The sequence below is a fragment of the Lissotriton vulgaris genome, chromosome 7 (genome assembly GCF_964263255.1).
Source record: "Lissotriton vulgaris chromosome 7, aLisVul1.2, whole genome shotgun sequence".
Taxonomy (NCBI): Eukaryota; Metazoa; Chordata; class Amphibia; order Caudata; family Salamandridae; genus Lissotriton; species Lissotriton vulgaris.
The window spans coordinates 255,000,369-255,021,501 of record NC_141695.1 but is presented as its reverse complement, the minus strand read 5'-3'; the positions used below and the strand labels follow the sequence as shown (position 1 = coordinate 255,021,501).

Below are 21,133 nucleotides of genomic sequence, written 5' to 3'. Positions count from 1 at the left end.
GAAGGCTGCATTGTGCGTGTGCCAAGTAAGGGTGTGTGGCAAACTCTGTTCTGCGAGTAGAGATCACTGAGTTTGTATCACTATCCACTCTGCTTGGAGGACGGAGTTTGGCAAAAATTCCGCCTACGCAGCATAGCGGAGTTTAGCAGCACCCACCACTATTTTTAAGTGCACAGTGGTTTGTTCCTGTGTTATCAGACTTTGTATTCCTTCTAAAACAATATTTGGCACTTCAGTGAACCCTAAAAAAGTCAGCTGTCATTTCAAAGTATTCGCAACAGGGCTACTCCAGCTCCTTCCATCGAGCGGAAGCTCCACACTCTAGCAAGGCACACAAGGCAGCTTGCAGGGGTTAAGCGCAGGCCTTTCAGGTTGTAGTTGAAATAGGAAATGGAATCGTGAGGCAAAACAAGAGAGGCCTTTTGTGCCGCTGAGAAAAAGCTGTACTAGCAGCAGTTACTGACTGGTGGAGCCTGACGGCTGCAAGGTGACAGGGCCCCCCATGCCATTACCAAACAGCTGCGGCACCGTTTGCAGGAGCCATGACTTCCCTCCACCATTTGACCAGCTGCAGTGCTTTGGTCTCACCTTACCCTAATCCTTACACCACCTCCCTCCTGTGCACCTGTCAGAGGTAGGTATCTGACTTCCTACGGTAGACCCAGGACAGACCCAGCATGGTGCTGAAACTGATCTGTAAGGTAGGGTCAGAGGTGTAAAGGAAGAGTGTGGTGGTAATAATGGGGTTATACAAAACAAGTATGTGTAATCAGTGACTACTTTTGGAGGACCATAGTCAGGAACTAATTTTGAAATATAAGGTTAATAGAAGAAGAGTAGAGATGTTTTGGGACAGAGTGTATTGAAATATGGTATTCCACCAAGAGAATCTCTGTATGTAATAGTATTTTGTGTGGTTTGAATATATGTTTGCCATTTGATGTCTAGAAATAAATGTGACAATCAAAGTAGGCTTGTTTTAAAAGTGAGGTAAGAAGGAATCCAGCTCTTAGTTTGAATCAGGATTTTACTCTGAGAAGGGAGCACATATGCTGTCAATTTAAGTTAGAAATTGGGCCTGGCAGATTAAGTTACACATTTTCTTATTGTCAGTCAGCTTTTTTGCAATACTTTGAGTTATTATAGAGTGAGGCTCGAATGCAGATCTTCCCATATTAACTGCAATGCAAATTAGAAGGTAACTTGAACAATGTTTTGTATTTCCTAAAGCGCTTTTTTTCCCTATTTTAATAGTATTTTGTTATCCACTCTGCCAGCCAATCACTGATCCCTGATAAGTGGCACAACACTCTTCAACAGAGCAGTAGAAATTCAACATCCTGACAGCATTCCTATTACTATATATACATATAAAAGTTGTGCATGCTGTCTGCCTCAGACAGCAGCAACTAGAATCTCAGCTGTGTGAGTTCTCATAGAAATATCAGTGCCATGCAATGTAATCCACCTAATTCCACTCTGGTGACCTTTAAATGTCTACAAAATCTCCGAATCACATGACTGTTTCCAATGGTCTAGGGGGTCAATAAAGGTAAGAGGCCTTGCCAACCTGGTGAAAGAAATGCAGGGGAGAAAGAGCATAACAATAGACTGGGGGCTATTCGTTGCCACTGTCACTTTAAGAAAAAATACAAAAATAAATGCTTTTAAACTGGGTCAATATCAAGATTAATCTTAACTCCACGACATGTTTAATGGTATGGGACTCTTGTAAGGCGAGTATCCGGGGCTTTACCCAGCAATTTTTATTTCATCAAAATTCCGAGCGGTTTAAAAAGGACAGAGAGTTGGTTAACGATATACTTTCTACTGAACTGTTACTAGCGGAGGCTCTTCGTCGACAAGCCACGAATATAACAGAATTGGAACTACAATTAGGACGACTGAAATCTGCCCTAAAAACCATCTTCTGGGATGCAAGTAGCATTAAACTACACAAATTTCAAGTGACACAGTATGAGAGTGGCGATAAAGTCGGAAAGTTATTAGCTTATAAAATAGCTGATGAACGAGCTAATACTCTGATCAAGAATTTAAAGGGCCCTAATAATAATATAATTGATCAACCCAATCAAATTTTAGAACATTTCGCTGCATTCTATAAAAAACTATACACTTCAGAAAATCAACCGACAGAGGTGGATATTCAGAAATATCTGGACGATTTTCAGGAGAAACCTGACTCCCTTGAGTTGGAACAACTATCTAATCCCATTAGTCCATGTGAAATAAGAAAGGCCATCTCTTCCTTACCAGCTGGAAAGGCATCCGGAGAAGATACGATCCCACTAGAAATGTATAAGGGGTGTGCCGAGGAACGTATACCTCTCCTCTCCCAAGTTATTAATTATATTGGGGAAAACAAGGTAGCCCCGAAATCCTGGAATAAGGTAAAACTAGTCTTTTTTTAAAAAAAGGGAAAATCACCTGATCAGTGCGGTTCGTACCGCCCCATCTCGCTAATTAACGTGGATGCTAAAATATTTGCTAAAGTGTTAGCCACTCGATTAGCCCCGATAATACTGAAAATAGTAAGCCCAAATCAACATGGGCTTGTAATTGGTAGGGATACCACCGCACATATCAATCTGGCTGTCACAGACTTTGATATTGCTGAAAATGAATCCACCCCACTCGGTATGATTATGCTTGACGCAGAAAAGGCTTTTGACCGAGTGGGGTGGGATTACCTGTGGCTAGTTATGACTGGTCTTGGTTTTGGGGGCACATTTCTGAACTGGATACAGTCACTGTATGATAATCCCATGGCTAGGATCAGCTATGCTGGTCTATTATCAGCTTCGTTTATTATTGCTCGGGGAACCCGCCAGGGGTGTCCCCTATCACCTCTCTTATTTGCCTTATCAATAGAACCATTTCTTTATGCTTTATGAATACAACCACTCATTATCCCTTTTAATTTCGGTCCTCACTTATTGAATCTTACAGCTTATGCTGACGACGTCGCCATATATTCAACCGATATCGGTGAGGCGATGCAGGGCATCATACTAGAAGTCAATAGATTTGGGGACCTCTCTGGCTATAAATTAAATCTAAACAAAACCCAAATAATTGCTAATTACAAACCAGAAGGACTAACTATTGGACTGTGTTCGGAAGCTACTTACTTAGGGGTTAAACTATCTGCAAATATTAAGGATTTAATTAAACTAAATTACGATGACCTAGTTAAAAATACTATAATTTTGCTAAAAAAATGGCATAAACTTTCTTTAAATATCATTGGCAGAATCAACTTGATTCGTATGATAATTTTACCTAAATTTCTGTACTTTTTTCGTTCTATTCCCTTGGCATTATGCAATTCCTTTTTAAAAATTAGACGGGGTATTCAGTAGTTTCATTTGGGGATATCGCAAAGCCCGCAGATCGATGACACTATTAAAAGGCGCTATTGATATGGGAGGGTTGAACTTCCCGGACTTTAAGTTGTACTTCTGGGCAGCATTCGTTGGACGCTTACGATACTTAATTAACTCTGAAGGTACAGAAAAGCAACCTTATTTCCTTACATTTATCTTTGATCTAGATGCAAAAATGTTCTTTTGGAGAATTAATGACCCCAACTATTACAAAAGAGTTCGTTTTAAGATAGCGAGGGTTCTAGTTAAAATTTGGCGTAATATCCAGGCCTTCTGTAACGTGAATTTTTTCCATCCTAATTTGATTTTGTGGGGAAACCCCGGCTTACCGGGAATATTCAACGATTGATTAACTAACATATGGGGAACACATGGAATAAAAAAGTTAGGGGATCTGTACGGAGCACAAGGGCTCCTAAGTTTTGAAACACTTAAAATACTATATAATATCCCTGACTCTACGAAGTTCAAGTACCTGCAGCTATTCAACTTTTTTTCTCGAAAAATGAAACTAAAGAATATTTCTGATTCAAGCATATGGGATAATTTCTATTCACAGGAAACTAAATCATTAATTAGTGGTTGTTATAAATCTCTCAACACTTATAGAAACATAGACTGCAATATAATATCAGATAAGTGGAGCAGGATGTTAGGGACCAATATTACTCCGGCTGTAATAAGTTCATCTCTACGTAATATTAATAATTTGGTCTCATCGTCAAGTTTAAGATTGCTGCAATATAAAATAACCTGTATGCTTTACCATACCCCAGAAAGAATAACCAAATGGGCCTCGAATAGCATATATAGTGAATGAACTAAGTGCCCCAAATGTGTGTTGGTTGCAGCAGATTTGGTGCACATATTTTACACCTGCCCTAAACTTCCAGAATTTTGGACATCTTTTCAGACTATAATAACACTGAAATTAGGGAATATACCCCCCTTAGATTCTGCGTTAGTTATGTTAGGCACTAATGGTAGGAATATCCAACACAAATCCTTATTTACTATTATGGTAACTTGTGCTAAACTTATAATTGCTCGCGCTTGGATCTCCCCTAAACCCCCACATATAATGGAATGGTGGTCTCTCCTTAATGAAATTCATAGTATGGAATTAGCGCTGGCTAGGCTTAGGGGTACCAAATCTCTAGCTAAATTCAATAAAATCTGGAGGTCTCTCATATTTTAGTTTAAAAAATCATGTTTAATCTAGATCACTACTGTCTTCTGTTTTATATGTGTCAAGATACATGTATATATTTTGTTTGGATCTAACAAGAAATTTGTCAAATGATCTAATGCCAACCTAACGATAACCTTGTAGACGTCTTGATTATTTCTTTTAATTTGACTCATTTTTGTATACTGTTGGTTCTTGTGTTGCTAATACATTTTTTTTTTTAAAAACGGGGTCAATAGTATGAGTCTCTCAAACCGCATGTGAGAGCTGCTGTTTCCAATGCCAGATACTTCAAAAAGGTTATATAGCAGAATGCATGTCTCCTGAAGCCACCAGAGACTGAGTCACAGAGGCAGCCAAAGCTGCTCAATAACTGATTATCAGCTCCACCAGTTCTAGCCCTTGTATATTCAGCATATTCTAGGGTTGGGTGATGGCGAGTGGATCAAGTCTGCCTGCACATGGAATTCCACAAAATTACACTGAGTTTTTATGCAACTCTGCGGAATCTGTGTAGTGCTACTCCACAGGTTCTGCCCACCACCAGTGCTTAGCATAGGACATGCGTTCTAAGTTGGTGACAGTGTGATCTTACAGAGTCAACACTCAGTTTCCAAGGAATGGGTCTTTAGGGACCCTAGATGATCTCCCAGCCCACTGCTGGGAACCTGCGAAGAGTCCAAAGAAGTCGGCCTAGATGATGCTGACCACGGCTCATGGGCTCTCCCAAGACTCTCTGATAGAGGTTTGCATCTCTCTGAGAGAAGGGTTCATAGGCCCAGTTCTTGCAGCAAAGAAGAAAAATAGGGTCTACCTAGGGGAGGGCAAGAGGCAGTGTTCCTCCCCTAACACTGCCAGTGTGGTGCTGAGAAATGGGCCAGTCTGAGATCCTACCAGGGAGTCAGGCCAACAGTGTCCCTCTGCAAGGGAGAGGTACCAATTGTTGTGAATGGACTTTTCTCCTTTAAGGAAGAAACTCATCCCGAAAGGGCAGTGACAGATACAAACCCCAGCAGTGTGCCATGGGACAAGGTCAAAGGAGTCTGAATCTTCAGGATGTGGGGACCCAGATGAGAAAGTGTACTGGGTGGAGTAATCGTCAGAATGGGGAGCAGCCAGTGAACCAGGAATAGGTTCTAGACTTAGCCAGTATGGAAGCATCAGTTCTGAGGGACCGTACGTTTGTCCAAAGGAGTGTGGGTGCAGTATTATGTGACCCAGGAAAAGGGTAGGCCTGGTCCATGTAGGTGATTAATGACCTAGATGCATCCAACATAGAACCAGCAGTCAACCAATTAAAGGTCTAGGGTAGTCGATAACTGGCGAGTAGGGTGTCTGGTCTGAAACCCTTTCCCCTTGTAATAAATACCCATGTATAGTGGCTATCACTTCCCTGTAAAAATCAGCAGGCCACAGTGTGTGAGGAGATGGTGCTGACCATCCAATCTGCCTGGATTTTTTGCTTTTTGGTGACCTGCTTTTCTAACCTTTTTCTTCTCTACTAATAACCCAATTTCTTACTTTTAAATCCGTAATTAATATTGATTTAAATAATATGACTCAAGAATATGTTAATTTAGAGTGGCCATCCTCAGTAATCAGGTTATTGAAAGCATTTTTGGTGGGGCACTAGAGGCATCAATTACATTAATATCAAGCGTCCTAGTGTGTGCACTGTTAAGTCTCTGAAAGCCTATGCCTTGCACACCTTTTGACATTCTTTTTTCACAAGTAAACCCATCTTTTCTCTTCTTTTCTAGAGTTGGCCCTGCTGAGAATTTGCCATTAGAAGATAGCTCAGTTGATCTGATCACTACTTCTGTTGCTGCTCACTGGTTCAACATAGAGGAGTTTTTAAGAGAATCAGATCGTATCCTAAAACCCAACGGCTGCCTGGCAATGTACTCTTTGCATCCACATTATGATCTTTACTATAAAGATTGCTCTGAACTTATAACTGATGCTTTCAATGAGGTGAGTGCTGAAACAATCAATATTGTACAATTTTTAAATATGTTTGCAAATATTAGACTTACGAAGCAGCCTCAAAGATATGGCTACTAATCCTGATCTTAGGTTTTAGGTTCCAGCACTCATGTAATTTTGAATAGTCATGTGAAGAGAAGAAACTATAATGGGCATAGACTTGTATTAAATATAAACTAAGGGGCATATTTATGAGAACGGATGCATCGCTGCGTTGCTATAGAATCGCACCAGAAAATGTTGCACTGCCATATGTCACTATGAAGTGACCAGGAAGCACATATTTATGGTATGGAGCACAATATCATAAGAACTTGAGGTGCATCAAAAATATTTATACATCAGTGGGAAGGATGGCACAGGTTCCATAATTCATCTGATCCCAATGTGACACAAAGCTGATTTGCAGGTTGTAAAGCAATATTTATATGCCATAAATCAGATTTGTGTCATGTAGGAATGCATTGTGTGGTGCATAGCCTCTAAAAGCAATGCATTGCAAACTAAAACATCTTTGCAATTCAACATAAGCAAGAAATGGAGGGAGCAGTAAGCACAAGCAGTGAAGGCAACAACCAAGATGAACAGACAGAATCACAGAGGAAGAGCAATTTTAGTGAGTAGAATCAAATGATAATAACTGAGGTAATCAAAAATGAACCAACAGTGTAGTGTTAAGTAATGGAATGGCATGTGGTTGCCAGATAATCAACTTCTCACCTGCGAGGGGATTCAGGTCACAGGTGCTGAGTTTGTGATGGCTCACCTAGTAAGATCATTTGCAGGCCTGGGCGTAGTTCACAGAGTTTTGCTATGAAAACTCTGCAAACTGACAAAAAACCCAGTGGAGTTCTGCAAGTGGCGGAGTGCTGTGTGAACTGTCACTCACGCTGGTTTTCCTGCTGCTCAGGTAGAAATTCTACCTGAGCAGTAGCTCGCACTCGCAAACATACTGTTCGCGAGCGAGCAAGGAAAAAAGTCTGCTGCACTAGGTGGAGCAGAGTTTTCTGCACACTGCGCGTTCACCGATGAGCAGAAAACTCTGAGAATGGAGCGTATTTCACCGCCTAGGCCTAATCATGAGAAGAGTGACATGTACAGTCATTAGCATTCAACCATATTGCATGCAGCTGTCCTGATGTGTCGGCTAAGCTTTCACAGGTCTTGCCTGCCATGTTAGAGATCACACTACCTCCTGTCTTGTCCAAATTATTATTGGGGTTGGGGTGGATGCAAGTTATGCACACCACAGATCCATGAGTGTTTGTTGGAAGCATAGATGGTATGTGAGCTTGAAGGGAAACTGGTAGTGCACTGCCATGTAGGTGAAGATGAGCACATTGAACTACTGTGTGTCTGAATGGGGAGCCATCAAAGGTTAAATAGGGAAGTATGAAGTATGTGCCACAAGGTAGTCATGCACTGCTGTCCTTGATAGTTTATCAGGTGTGAAGAGAAGCCATAGAGGAGGGCATTGGTGAACTATATTCTCCATGTGATATGGATCTGGGTGATGGTGTAGCAGGAGTCAGGAGGGAGCCATAAGAAGAAATGTCTGACAATACTACATATGTTAAAGCAGGAGGATGTGAAAAAAGAAACTGTGAAGTGAAAGGGTGAGCTAGGTGTCCAGGATGATGTGCAGTTTTTAATGATGGTTGGTGGTTGAGGTGCTTGAGCCTAGTCTTGTGGGCAGCCAGCTTAGATACATATTTCAGAATACTCTCACCACCATTGTGTGAGGTTCTGTATGAGCCCTAGCTATCACATACAAGGCAGCATGTTGGTCAATTGTATAAGATAACAAATGTTGGTGGTTTTGTTGTTGTCAGAGATTCTATAAATGATCTGGGTGTCATCAGTGTGTGAAAGAAAGTTAAGTCTCTGGGTATCAATGATGATACCCAGATGAGTAATGTACACCTATAAGTGAGTAAGGCTGAGTAAAGAGATTTGTACTTCTTTGCAGAAAAGCAACTTGGATGATGAGGAAATGGAGTGAGCTTCAGTGGTTGCATATTTGCAGGAGCTATGGCATGTAACCCTTTCAGAGATGGTGCCCAGTGCCTACTGTTCTGGACTCAGGAGATGACTGTATGTACTTGGACACTACAGGAGTCCGCATAAATAAATAGAATATGCTAGGTTCATGACCTTGCAACTACTAATGAACAGTGGTGTAATGCTTAGGTAAAGTGGTGCCACTCAGGATAATAACACATGTATTTATAGATAAAACCACTTATTTAGAAGACTTTGCTGTAAGGTGAGGAGAGCCACTAACCTCCCCAAAATAGCGGCCAAAGCCAACAAAACATACAGAGAAATCCTGATCACATGTCATAGGTGTATCAACAATTCGCTAAGTGTGCGATATAAACACAAATTATTCACATGTTTTTTCAATTCATATTTTCTTTCTTTATTCTTTTGGTCTTGCTGCAGGCAGTCAACATGTGTTTTGTTGCGTACAAAGGGAAATTGTCATCTGACTTTCTCAAGGCTATGTCCTTTTTGATAAAGACCTTTCTTTTGTGGTGATATTTCCAATCCACAAAGGGGTTCAGTATCTTGGCGACGTCAATAAGGCAGTCCATGCATCTGAGGGATCCTATTAAGTCCCCAGATCTTGATCTCGTGAGTCTGACAGTCTTGCCCTAATGTCACTCTCTGTGTAGCTTGAGTACATGACCTTACCAATTCCTGCATTGTAGCAAGGTTGCATGCTGTGTAGAGTTATTTATTTATGTATTTATTTATAGCATTTGTATAGCGCTCTGTAACCCTATGGGCATCCTGGCGCTTGGATACGTAGCTAAAGCTTTAAGGGGGGGGACAGGAGCATGAACGAGATGCTGAGCCGGAAAAAAGTATTTATTGCGGATGGTTTTGGGAGGGTTTTTTGGGAAAAGCCAAGTTTTCACCTTTTTCCGAAAGGTTAGAAGATCATTAGTTGTCCTAATGTCAAAGGGGAGGTTATTCCAAAGGTGGGCTGCAGCAATGCTGAAAGCTCATCCTCCACAGGTGGCTTTCTTGATCCTGGGGGTGCTGATGAAATTCATGGATGAGGATCGAAGAGACCGGCTGGGCTCATACCACTTGAATTTGTTCTGGAGTGGTCGGGGGCCTAGCCCGTGGACTGCCCTGAAAACAATACATAGGGATTTGAAGCAAATCCTTTGGTGTATGGGCAGCCAGTGTAGGTCAGCCAGGGCAAGAGTGGTGGAGGATCTACGTTCACGGGAGAGTGCCAGTTTGGCTGCGGCTGCCTGGACATTCTGGAGTCTGGAGATGAGATAGGCAGGGGATTCCAGTAGGAGGGCATTGCAGTAGTCCAGGCGGCTCAGGATAGTACTCCTGACTATGTCGGCTCTGGTCTGTGGGGGCAGGAGAGGTAGCAGTCTTTGAAGTCTTCTTAGTAGGGCGAAACAGCAGCTAACCTGCTTGTTGACGTTAGTCTCTAGGCTTAGTTTGTTGTTAATAGTGACTCCAAGATTTTTTACAGAGCTCACTGGGGTGGGCGAGTCCCCTAACAACTGAAGCCAAAAATCAGTCGGAAGACTTTTGGGGATTTTTCCTACTGTGCAATGTAGTATTTCAGTTTTCTCACTGTTGAATTTTAGTGAGTTCTGACTGAGCCAGAGAGACATGTCCAGCATACAGGTGTGAAAAGTTTCCATAGAGCTTGCTCTATTTCCGTCTAGCGAGATTATCAGCTGGGTATCGTCTGCATAGTTTGTCACGCTGATGCCATGGCTTTTGATAATCCGCATCAGGGGTTGCATGTAAATATTAAAGAGTATAGGGCTGATGGCAGACCCCTGTGGGACTCCATGCGGGACTTTCGTGAACTCAGATTGGTAGGGAGGGATAGATACTGCCTGCCATCTGTCCGTTAGGTAAGAGCGGAACCAGTCGAGCGCGACCCCTCTGACTCCGATGTTTCTTAATCTTTCTATCAGGATGCCGTGATTCACCGTATCGAACGCGGCGGACAGGTCATGCAGAATCAGCGTTGCTGATTCTCCCCTGTCCGCCCTCATTCGCAGGTCGTCCATAACTGTCAGCAGGGCTGACTCCGTTCGAGTTGTGAGGATATGTGTAAATTATGACTCCTCATCCACATGAATGCACAAAATACATGCAAGACAGCATAGCAAGGCAAGTTGACCCGTAGTGAAAGTCAGAGTGCAGGATCAACTCTAACAGATAACAAAATAACATTACTTTGTTTAGTGCTCTGGGCTAAGTGATGCCTAGGGCAAATGCAGGAACCCTGGTGACATGGTGCAGTGTTCTCAGCAGTGCTGTCAATAAGTGAACCTTACATTCATCTAGACATTGAACAAAAAAATAAGCTTAGCAACATGGTAAATGAGGCAGTTACCTGCACGTCCTCTTTCAGGCAGCACAAGCGAGCAAGAAGAAAAACTGTGTTGCAAGGTGTGGTATGACAAGCAAAGGACAATGTAAAGAGATTGCCTTGTGAAAGCGAACACCAGTGTAACTTGGACTCATTTACTAGTAGTAACATGTTGTACTCATGTATGTGTAACATAAAGTCAATGAAAATGTACAGTCTATTTGTCACCCAAATTACCTATTTCAACATCTATTATACATCATCACTAACATATTCAAATGTAATTGCAGAGAAACAAATAACACCTCCTGTCCAGCAGCCTGTTATATTTTATTTTCATAAGCGCACGTATAACCAATGTGTCTTGTGTCTTGGCGCTAGCTCTACTGAAGCCTGAAATTATGTACTCATCAGGACCAGAAAATGAAGGTTTTTAGAGCTCTCCTGAAAGGGAGAAAGGTATACATTGATTTGAACTGAATAGGTAAAGAGTTCCAAGTTTGGAAGCTGATGTCACAAAGCTTTTTCCTCCATGCGAGGAGAATTTGAACCTTGAAACAGAGACATTTCTGGATGTGGAGGCAAGTAATGTCCTAGTAGGTGTCTACCAGTCAAATTTTCTTTTTAGGTTTTAAGGGCCAGCTCAATGAAGGGCAATGGAAGTGATACAAAGTGCCCTAAAATATCTTCCTGACTGACTGGCAGCCAATGTAATTCCTTTAGTGCATTAGGAGCTGGATGAAACTTTGGTATACCGAGCAACAGACGCTATGTCCTGGATGACTAACCTGTTGGTAATGACATTCCTCCCCCCATGGACAATTACACTTTCCAACAACTCCTAAACACTATAAAATCTCTTACTCTGGTCATGGCAAGGGATGACAGTGTTACACGGTCTCCAGATGGACAGCCACCCAAAGGGCATTACCAATCTGCCAGTCCAAGACCAGCTGCAATCTCCATTGACCCCCCAAGTTATCTTCTGATGGAGAGTAGTAGGAGTTCAGCAGCGAACGGCTGATGTGGTGCTGGTCGGGATGGAGACCATAGTGGACAGCCTAGAGGGAGTATTTAGGCGCCTTAGTCCTAATAAGAATACATCTACGGCAAAAATAAATGGACCTACCCATGACTCCAGTGAGGTTGCCACTAAGCTGTTAAACCTCATTAACATCATGGGATATATGGAGCACAAGTTGGACCCATACAAAGGCTTCCTTTCATAGTGATATTGTTGCATGAATAAGTCATCATGCATTTGCCAGTGCTGCCCTTCCTTGCCCGCACAGACAAATGCTGGTGGGAACAGGCCCATCACATCTTCTTCCCCTGATATATGCGTTTGTGCCTCAGATGCCGGTGACTCAGATGCCTCTCACTCAAACACCACCAAGTGCAGGAGAGACACAAACACTACAAGGAAGGTAGATATGCTTCTGTAGGCAGAACTGCCAAGTAACATTTATCTGTGCCCACTGGCCAATTTCACAGTGGTCCTGTGTCATCACCTTTTTGTTTGCGTACCTGTTAATCACATCCACTTGTGGACTTTTGAAGGAACCCACCTTACCTAATGGCAATTTGTGCCTCCTCACTAAAATTCTCCTCACCTTTACATGTCACATGACATGTCTCCCAAATGGCTGGGCATCCTTTGCTCACAATCAATGTTGGTGTTGTTGCCCTGAACACCGCAAAAATGCTCATGCTAACCCTCACACATTTCCAAATAAACCAGATAAATTCAGTAGTTATAGTTAGATGAGCTAACTATAACTCACCCCCGCAAAACACTACTTATGACCTCACATAGTATATCACTCATGACATGGTCAATTACATCACTGATCACTGATAACATCACTGATGACATCTCATATGACATCACTTGTGACATCATCCAGTGACAGTGAGTGTTTTTAAAATGTTTATGACTGTTAATTATATATACACCAAGTGTTACTGGTGAATGGGTGGGTGTATGAGTGCATGTATAGCTGATTCAGTGGGTGTGTGACTTACTGTTTAAGTGAGTTATAAGGTGTCTAAGTGAATGTATAGGTGAATGACTGGATGTGTGAATGCCTGTATTAGTCTATCAATTGGTCTCTAAGTGGCTGTATAGGTGTTTGAGTAGGTACATGAGTGACTGTAAGGTTGAGTGAGTGGTTGTCTGAGTACCTGTATTGGTATCAGAATGTCTATGTAGGTGATTGATTGGTTATGTTACTTTTTGTATAGGTGAGTGAGTCAATGATTGAGTCAGAGGCTGTATGGGCTAGTGAGTACAAGTGTGAGGCACAATATGAGTGAGTGAGTTTATATATGGCTATGTGGGTGAGTGATTTGTTGTCTGAGTACCTGTATGGTTGTCTGAGTATCTGTGTGGGTGTGTCAGGGAGTGTTTGACTATCTATATGAGTTAATGGCTGAGTCAGTATCTATATGGGTTAGTGAGAGCATGTGTGAGGGGATGTGTGGATGAGTGAGTTTATGTATAGCTATCTAGATATGTGAGTGGCTGTGTCAGTGCTATGTGAGTGAGTAACTGGGTATGTGAGAGGCAGTATATATGAGTAATGTGATATATGAGTGAATGTATGGGTGAGTGAGTGAATGCTAGAATGACTGTATGGGCTAATGTGTGCTTTTTCATAAGTGTATAGGTGATGGAGTTTGTGTTAGTATCTGTATGTGTAAGTGAGTGGGTGTGTGTGTATCTGTAAGTGATTGTGTGATTGACTTATGAGTGAGTGACTAGGGGTGTGGGAAGCTGTATGGGTGACTGACTCAGTGTGTGAGTGGCTATATCAATATATGAGTATATATGTCAGTGGCTGTATTAGTGAGTGAGTGGGTGCAATAGTAGCTGTATAGGTCAGTGAATGGATATGTATGTAGATCTATGAATCAGTGAGTGTGTAAGTAAGTACTGATATGGGTCTATGAATGGTTGTGTGAGACTGGGTGTTTTACATTTTATGTAGGGTGTTTATACATGTATCAATAGTTATGTGGATGATGTCATCAGTGATGTCATTTATGAAGTCATCAATGAAGGCACTGACCATGTCATGAGTGATGTAATATGTGAGATCACACACAATGCATTGCATTGGCTAACTATAACTGCTACATTTCACTAGAGGGACTTACTGGAGGTAACAGGAGAGGTTGCTAGTGCTAGGAGTTTTTTTTACAGAGTGGTAGAAAGGGGGCCCTGGGGATGCGGCCCCCAGGGCCAAAAGTGGCCCAGGGAAGGGGGCTACTTTAGCTCCCCTCCTGTGTACATTAAAAAGGAAAGTGTAAAGAGGAAATGCCTTGGGGAATGGGGTCCTAGGGCCAAAAATGGCCACAAGAGGGGGCCCGCCTTCCAAATGATGTTTTACTTTGACTATATGTGAGGGTGAGAGTGGCTCAATGGATGTGTGTGCTTGTGTCAGCGACTGTGTAACAAACTCACTATGTGTTAGTATCTGTATGAATAAGTGAGGTGTTGTGTGGAGAACAGTATGGGTGAGTAAATGGAAGTGTGATTGACTCTTTGCGTGACTGACTAGATGTGTGAGTAACTATGGATGAGTGGTGGTGTGTGTGTCTGTATAGGTGTATGAGTGCATATGATAGTGCTGTATTGATGAATGACTGTATGGGTGAATGAGTAGATGTGTCTGTAGACCTAGGAATTAGTGAGTGGGTATGTGGTAACTGGTATTGGTGTGTCTATGTTTTCAAAAATGGCAGTCTGTATTTTAGAGTGGGTGTATCAAAGGTTATATTAGGGTGTGAGGAGGTGCATCAGATTATTATGTGGACGATGTCATCAGTGATGTCACTGACCATGTCATGAATGATGTAGAATGTGACGTCATGAGCAGTGCATTGCGAAGGTGCAAGCATTAGTTAGCTCAACTAACTATAACAACCAAAATTATCTGGCTTTGTATGAGTGAAATGTCCAACTAACTATAACGTCCCTAAAACCCAGGGTTTTTTCACTGAATTTCTAAAGTTTTTTTATGCTCATTTCTAACTATAACAGCCCTGAAACCTATTAATTTTTTTCAGTGAATTCAAAGGTTTTTTAAATGCTCATTTCTAACTTTAATGTTCCTGAAACATATGTTTTTTTCATTGCTTTTAAAGGTTTTTTAAATGCTAATTTCTAACTATACCTACAGAGGTAGGACATGTGCAGAAAGAGGAAGAAACACAGAAAAAGAAGCAAACAATATGCAGAAATAACCAACAGAGAGGCAGAACAAGGCCTTGTTGCAAAGTCATCCTGTGCCCCCCAACGTTTTGCTGACTGGTAATGGTGTTAACTGACTCCCGTGATTGGCATGACTTCCTGTAGGGCCCTGCTCCATAAAGGGGCAGGGGTATTACAACTACCTTTAAGTCAGAGGTGCAGAAAGAGGGAAGAGAAGTGCAGGAGGAAGCAATAGAGGTGCTGAAACGGGCAAGAGAAGTGCACAAAGACGCAACGGAGGTGCAGAAAGAGGCAGGAAAGGTACAGAAAGCAGGGAGAGAAGAGCAGAACTTGGCAAGAGAATTGCTAAAAGGAGCAACAAAAATGTAGAAATAAGCATAAGTGCAAAAAGAGGCAAGTGAGGTGCAGAAAGAAGCAAAATCAGTGCAGAAAAAAACAACAGAGGTGCAAAAAGAGGCAGGAGGGGTGCTGAAAAATGTAGGAGAGGTGTACAAAGAGGCAAGAGAGGTTCAGAAGGAGGCATGAGGGGTGCAGCAAGAAGAAAGAGAAGTGCAGAAAGAAGCAACAGAGGTGCTGAAAGAGGCGCAAAGGGTGCAGAAAGAGCAACAGAAGTTCAGTAAAAAACCAACAGAGATACAGAAAGAGGCAACAGAGGTGCAGAAACCGTCAGGAAAGGTGCAGAAAGAGAGAACAGGGATACAGAAAGATGCAAGAGATGTGCAAAAAGAGAAAATAGGGGTACAGAAAAAGGCAAGAGGCATGCAGATTGAAGCAAGAGCAGTGTAGAATGAACCAGCAGAGGTGCAAAAAGAGGCAGGAGGAGTGCAGAAAGAGGTAGGAAAGGTGCAAAAAGAGGCAAGAGCGGTAGAGAAAGAGGGAGGAGGGGTGGAGAAGTAAGGGAGTGAAGTATAGAAAGAGGCAAGAGAATTGCCGAAAGACACAACATATATGTAGAAAGAAGCAGCAGAGGTGCAAAAAGAGGCCAGAGAGGTACATAGAAAGGTAGAAGAGGTACACAAAGAGGTAATAGAGGTACAGAAAGAGGCAGGGGTGGTGCACAAAGAAGCAACATAGGTGCTGAAAGAGGAACAAAGCATTGAGAAATAGCAAGAGAAGTACATAAAGAACCAACAGATGTACAGAAAGAGGCAAGAGAGGCGCAGAGAAAGGCAAGAAAGGTACAGAAAGAGGGAACAGGAGTGCAGAAAGAGAGAAGAGAGGTGCAGAAAGAGAAAAGAGAGGTGCTGCAAGAGGCAAGAGAGGTATAGAAAGTAGCAACTAAGGTTTAGAAAGAGGCAACCTAGGTGCAGAAAGACACAAGAGAGGTGCAGAAACAAGCAAAAGAAGTATAGAAAGAGGCAAGATAATTGCTGAAAGATGCAACAGAGGTGTAGAAAGAAGCAGGGGAAGTACAGGAAGAGGCAAGTATGGTAAAGAAAAAGAGAGTAGTAGAACATGTCTAAAGAAAAGCATAAAGAGGCAATAGGGGTGCGATAAAGGGAAGTATAGACCAGAAAGAAGCAGGAAAGGTACAGAAAGGAGCAAGAGAAGTACAGAAGGATGCAAGAGAAATGCACAATGAGCCAAGAGAAGAGCATAAAGAGAGGTGTAGAAAAAAGAAAGAGAAGTGCAGAAAGATGCAGGAGGGGTGCAGAAAGAAGCAAGTGAGGTTTAGAAAGAGACAACAGAGGTTCAGAAATATGCACAAGAGGTACAGAAACATGCAAGAGAAGTGCAACAAGAGGCAAGAGAATTGCTGAAAAAGCAACAGTGGCATAGAAAGAATAATGAGAAGTGCAGAAAGAACCAGAGGAGATGCAAAAAGAGGCAAGAGGGGTGCAGAAAGAGGTAGGAGAGGTGTACAAAGAGGCAAGAGTGGTAAGGAAAGAGGCACGAGGGGTCTGGAAGGAAGGAAAAAAAGGGTAGAAATAGGAAAGAGAATTGCTGAAAGAAGCATCCGAGGTGCAGAAGTACAAAAAAAGGCAAGTTAGGTGCTGATAGAAGCAAGAGCAGTGCAGAAGGGACCAACATAGGTACAAATAGAGACAAAAGGGGTACAGAAAAAGGTAGGAGAGGTAAAAAAGAAGCAAGGGAGGTACAGAAAGAGGCAGGAGGAAAGCATAAAGAGGAGAAGTTTAGAAAGAAACAACAGAAGTGCTGGAATATGCACAGACAGTGCAGAAAGAGCAAGAGAAAAAAGCAACAGAGGTACAAAAAGAGGTAAGAGAAGTAAAGAAACAGGCAGGAAATGTACAGAAATTGGGAACATGGGTGCAGAAACAGGCAAGAGTGCTTCATAAAGTGGGGAGAGGGCACAGAAAGAGGTAAGAGGGGTGCAGAAAGACGCAAACAAGGTGCAGAAACAAGCAAGAGAAGTAAAAAAAGAGGCAAAAGAATTGCTGAAGGAAGCAACAGAGGTGTGGAAAGACACAAGAGAAGTGCAGAAAGAGGCAAGAAAGGTGCAGAAAGAAACAAGAACAGTGCAGAAAGAGCCAACAGAGGTTCAAAAAGAGGCAAGAGTAGTGCATAAAGAGGCACGAGAAGTGCAGAAGAGGCACTTGAGGTACAGAAAGAGGCAAGAGAGGTACAGCAAGATGCGTGAGAAGTAAAGAAAGAGGCAAGAGAAGTGTAGAAAGAGGCAAGACAGGTACAGAAGGAAGAGAGTGAGGTGCAGAAAGAAATAAGTGATGTTCAGAAAGAGGCAAGGGAACTGCAGAAACATGCAAGACAAAGCCACAAAGAAGCAAAACAGTAGCAGAAAGAGGCAAGAGAGGTGTAGGAAAAAGCAAAAGAAGTGCAGAATGAGGCAAGTGAGGTGCAGAAAGAGGCAAGAGAGGTACAGAAAGAGGCAAGGGAAGGGCAGAAAGAGGCAAGAGATCTGCAGAAAAAAGCAACAGAGGTGCTGGAAGAGGCAAATGAGGAGCAGAATGGGGCAAGAGAAGTGCAGAAAGAGGCGAGTGAAGTGCAAAAAGAAGACAGTGAGGTACAGAAAGAGGAAGAAAGGTACAGAAATAAGCAAGAGAAATGCAGAAAGAGGCATAAGAGGCACAGAAAGAAAAGAGGTTTGTGCACCATTAGTACCAGTTTAACACCCACATTTTTCTATAAGTAACACATGACCATTCCAGCTTTTCAAAGGGACTTCCACCACGCTGTAATACATGACGCTGCATGTTTGGGAACATTTGAGCTGTTTGAGCTGGAAACAAGGCTTTTTTTTGCTCATATCCGCAGATTAGGCAGCAGGTGATGGAAACTCTTGCAAATGCTGAAAATGCTTAATTATGTGAAAATTGGTGCAGCTGAACAGTCACATAATTCCAGTGGCCCTGCTCATACCCTCAGCTAAGTTCACAAATACTCCTCAGTGGTTCGTTCTTTTATTGTGTCTCATTGAGTTTATAGTTTAGCTTCTATAAAAATGAGGAAGACTAAACCTGAGGTTACAGCTCCACAACACAGACTACAATACCACATAATTACCCCGCAAAACACATAATCCCACTCCACATAATTCCTCTGCACTAAATACCACATAATTTCTATTCACATAATTTCACTACACAACATACCATATAATTCCTCTACACACAACATAATCCACTCTACACCAAAAAACATTAGTAAAAAATGTTTACACATACGCCAATAGCTCTAACTCTTTAAAATGTTAAACATTGCAAATGCTTCTTTAACTAGTACCTCCGACCAGCGCTCAGGAATTCTGCTGAGTAGGAGTTACAGGAGGTACCAGGAGGCTTCTTGGACCCCAAAGTCCCTTAGGAGCTAAGTGGACTTCATCCCCATCCCGTAGTCTGCCACGGGGCCCATTGCAGGGTGGTTTTTTCAGTGAATTTCAATGGTTTTTTAAATGCTAATTTCTAGCTGTAATCTGCCTGAAACCTATGTTTTTGTCGGTGAATTTCAATGTTTTTTTAAATGCTAATTCCTAACTATAACGTCCCTAAAACCTATGTTTTTTTGTGAATTTCAAAGGTTTTTTAAATGCTAATTTTGGAATAAAATGTTCATTAAATCTATGTTTATTTTAGTAATAAATTTAGTAATAGTAGCTATTTTTCAGCAATAGTTTCCTTGAAAATTACAAATTTCATAGAAATCAGAAGGCTGCCATGTCTGCATCTACATTCACAATGTGCATCAGTCAGTCATTCTGGTAATGAGCTAGGCAACACCATGTTCACCAAATTAGTAGGCCTACATCCCTGCTGCCTCCAGGGCATCACTGTAAATTCTCCTATCTCACATTATTTCACATAGTGATGACATGTCTTACTTTGAGTGAGGCTCAAGCACCTCTTAGGATGCATTTCAACAGTCATACCACAGGGTAGATTGGGAAATTGAAGATTTAGAAGTTCTTCTTGTAATATACAAAAAACCTTTATAGAAACATATGGAGCCATGTATTGTCTTGTCCTTTTGTTGTCTATCAAAAATCAAATTCATCAATATGGGAAACTTTAGCCCATCACAACAACACATGCAGCATCTATCATAGCTAAAATGGTAAGATTGTGATGTCTACCCTGCTGACACTGTGATACACTTTATTTATATTTGGATTGCAATTTTACAGATAGCTACAGGGACAGGTATGTGTCCACAAATAATCTAAGTGTTGCACAACAGGTGTCCTTGGCCACACTAATAAGTAACACTGAAATTGTGTTGCAGGATAGGTCAAAAATATGTAGCATGTATAAGCATAGTGGGCTGGTGTTGATGGAATATATGTGATGTATCGATACACATTGTGTTTGACTCCGATTCCATGATGCCTACCTGTTAATACTTGGTAACAGTGTCTGCATATTAATATTGCACATCATCAGCACCAGTGTCATACACAATTTTGCACATATGCAACTGAAACCTACCCCAACAAGCTTAGTAACATACATTTGACTATGCTACTGCATATGTAGACACCTAATTCATCAGGTTCATGCCCTTTTATTTATGATCTAGTGTGTTTTTGTTGAACGCATGCAGATTATGCATCAGATGATGGTTAGAGTGCCAAAAGCATCATGAATATAGATGTGCAAATATTGACACAAATGTAAAGATGCTTTGATCTTGTTTGCCTGCTTACATATACCCTACATTCACAATAACACTCCTCCCTGTTCATTACAAATTATTCAGTGGGCAGGCTCTGTTGTGTTGCAACACTGACTTCAAAATGGGAGGTGATTCATATTGGCCTAAACACATCACATTATTACGATTCAAATTCTTTACACAAAGACGTCAGAATATGGCACACATGTTCTCACTACACTTACTGGTAGCATTGGGGTCCCAGGTGCTGTCCACCCCACCCCAGTTGAATGAGAGATGTCCAACGAGAAGACAAGAAGTTGGAAATTGAATTGTAAATAGTACAATTACATATGGTCAACATTATATCTTATGCAATTTCCAAGATCTTGTCTTCTAGTTGGGCAACTCACATTGAAATGGGATGTCAGGAATTCCATGTAATTCCAGCATTTCAGATATTACCAACATGTTTGACATGCAAATGTTTATATTGTATTAATATCAGCATCATGTCAGCTAAGTAGTACTTAGATTGATAAGTACAGGCATAGGCCGTTGGTGACATTGTTGCAATCAATAAATACTATAGTAATGTACGCACTGATGCATGCATGAATAGCAGTAGCAGTACCAATAAATACAATATTGATGTACAATGTACTTTAGGCATGCACATGTTGTCAATACTCATAAGTGCAATGCCTAAGTACGCTGTAATCTATGCAATCACAGTGATGTCAATACCAGTAAATCCAATGTTGATGTGTACCATAACGTATGTCCATATAATTGTATTGGTATAGAGACAAAATATCGACTCCAAAATATCGACTGGACATAATATCGAGTTTAAAATATAGACTGGACAAAATATCGACTGGACATAATATCGACTACAAAAA

The 21,133-nt window shown here is 41.6% G+C and overlaps 1 protein-coding gene across 1 annotated transcript in view; it reads left to right on the top strand.

Annotated features, from left to right (window-relative positions):
* LOC147701322 (putative methyltransferase DDB_G0268948) overlaps positions 1-21,133 on the top strand; it is a 318,014-nt gene that overhangs the window by 138,916 nt on the left and 157,965 nt on the right. Inside the window, exon 4 of the mRNA XM_086928631.1 lies at positions 6,357-6,570. Within this exon, the coding sequence (XP_086784757.1) occupies positions 6,357-6,570 (214 nt within the window). The remainder of the gene's footprint in view (positions 1-6,356; positions 6,571-21,133) is intronic.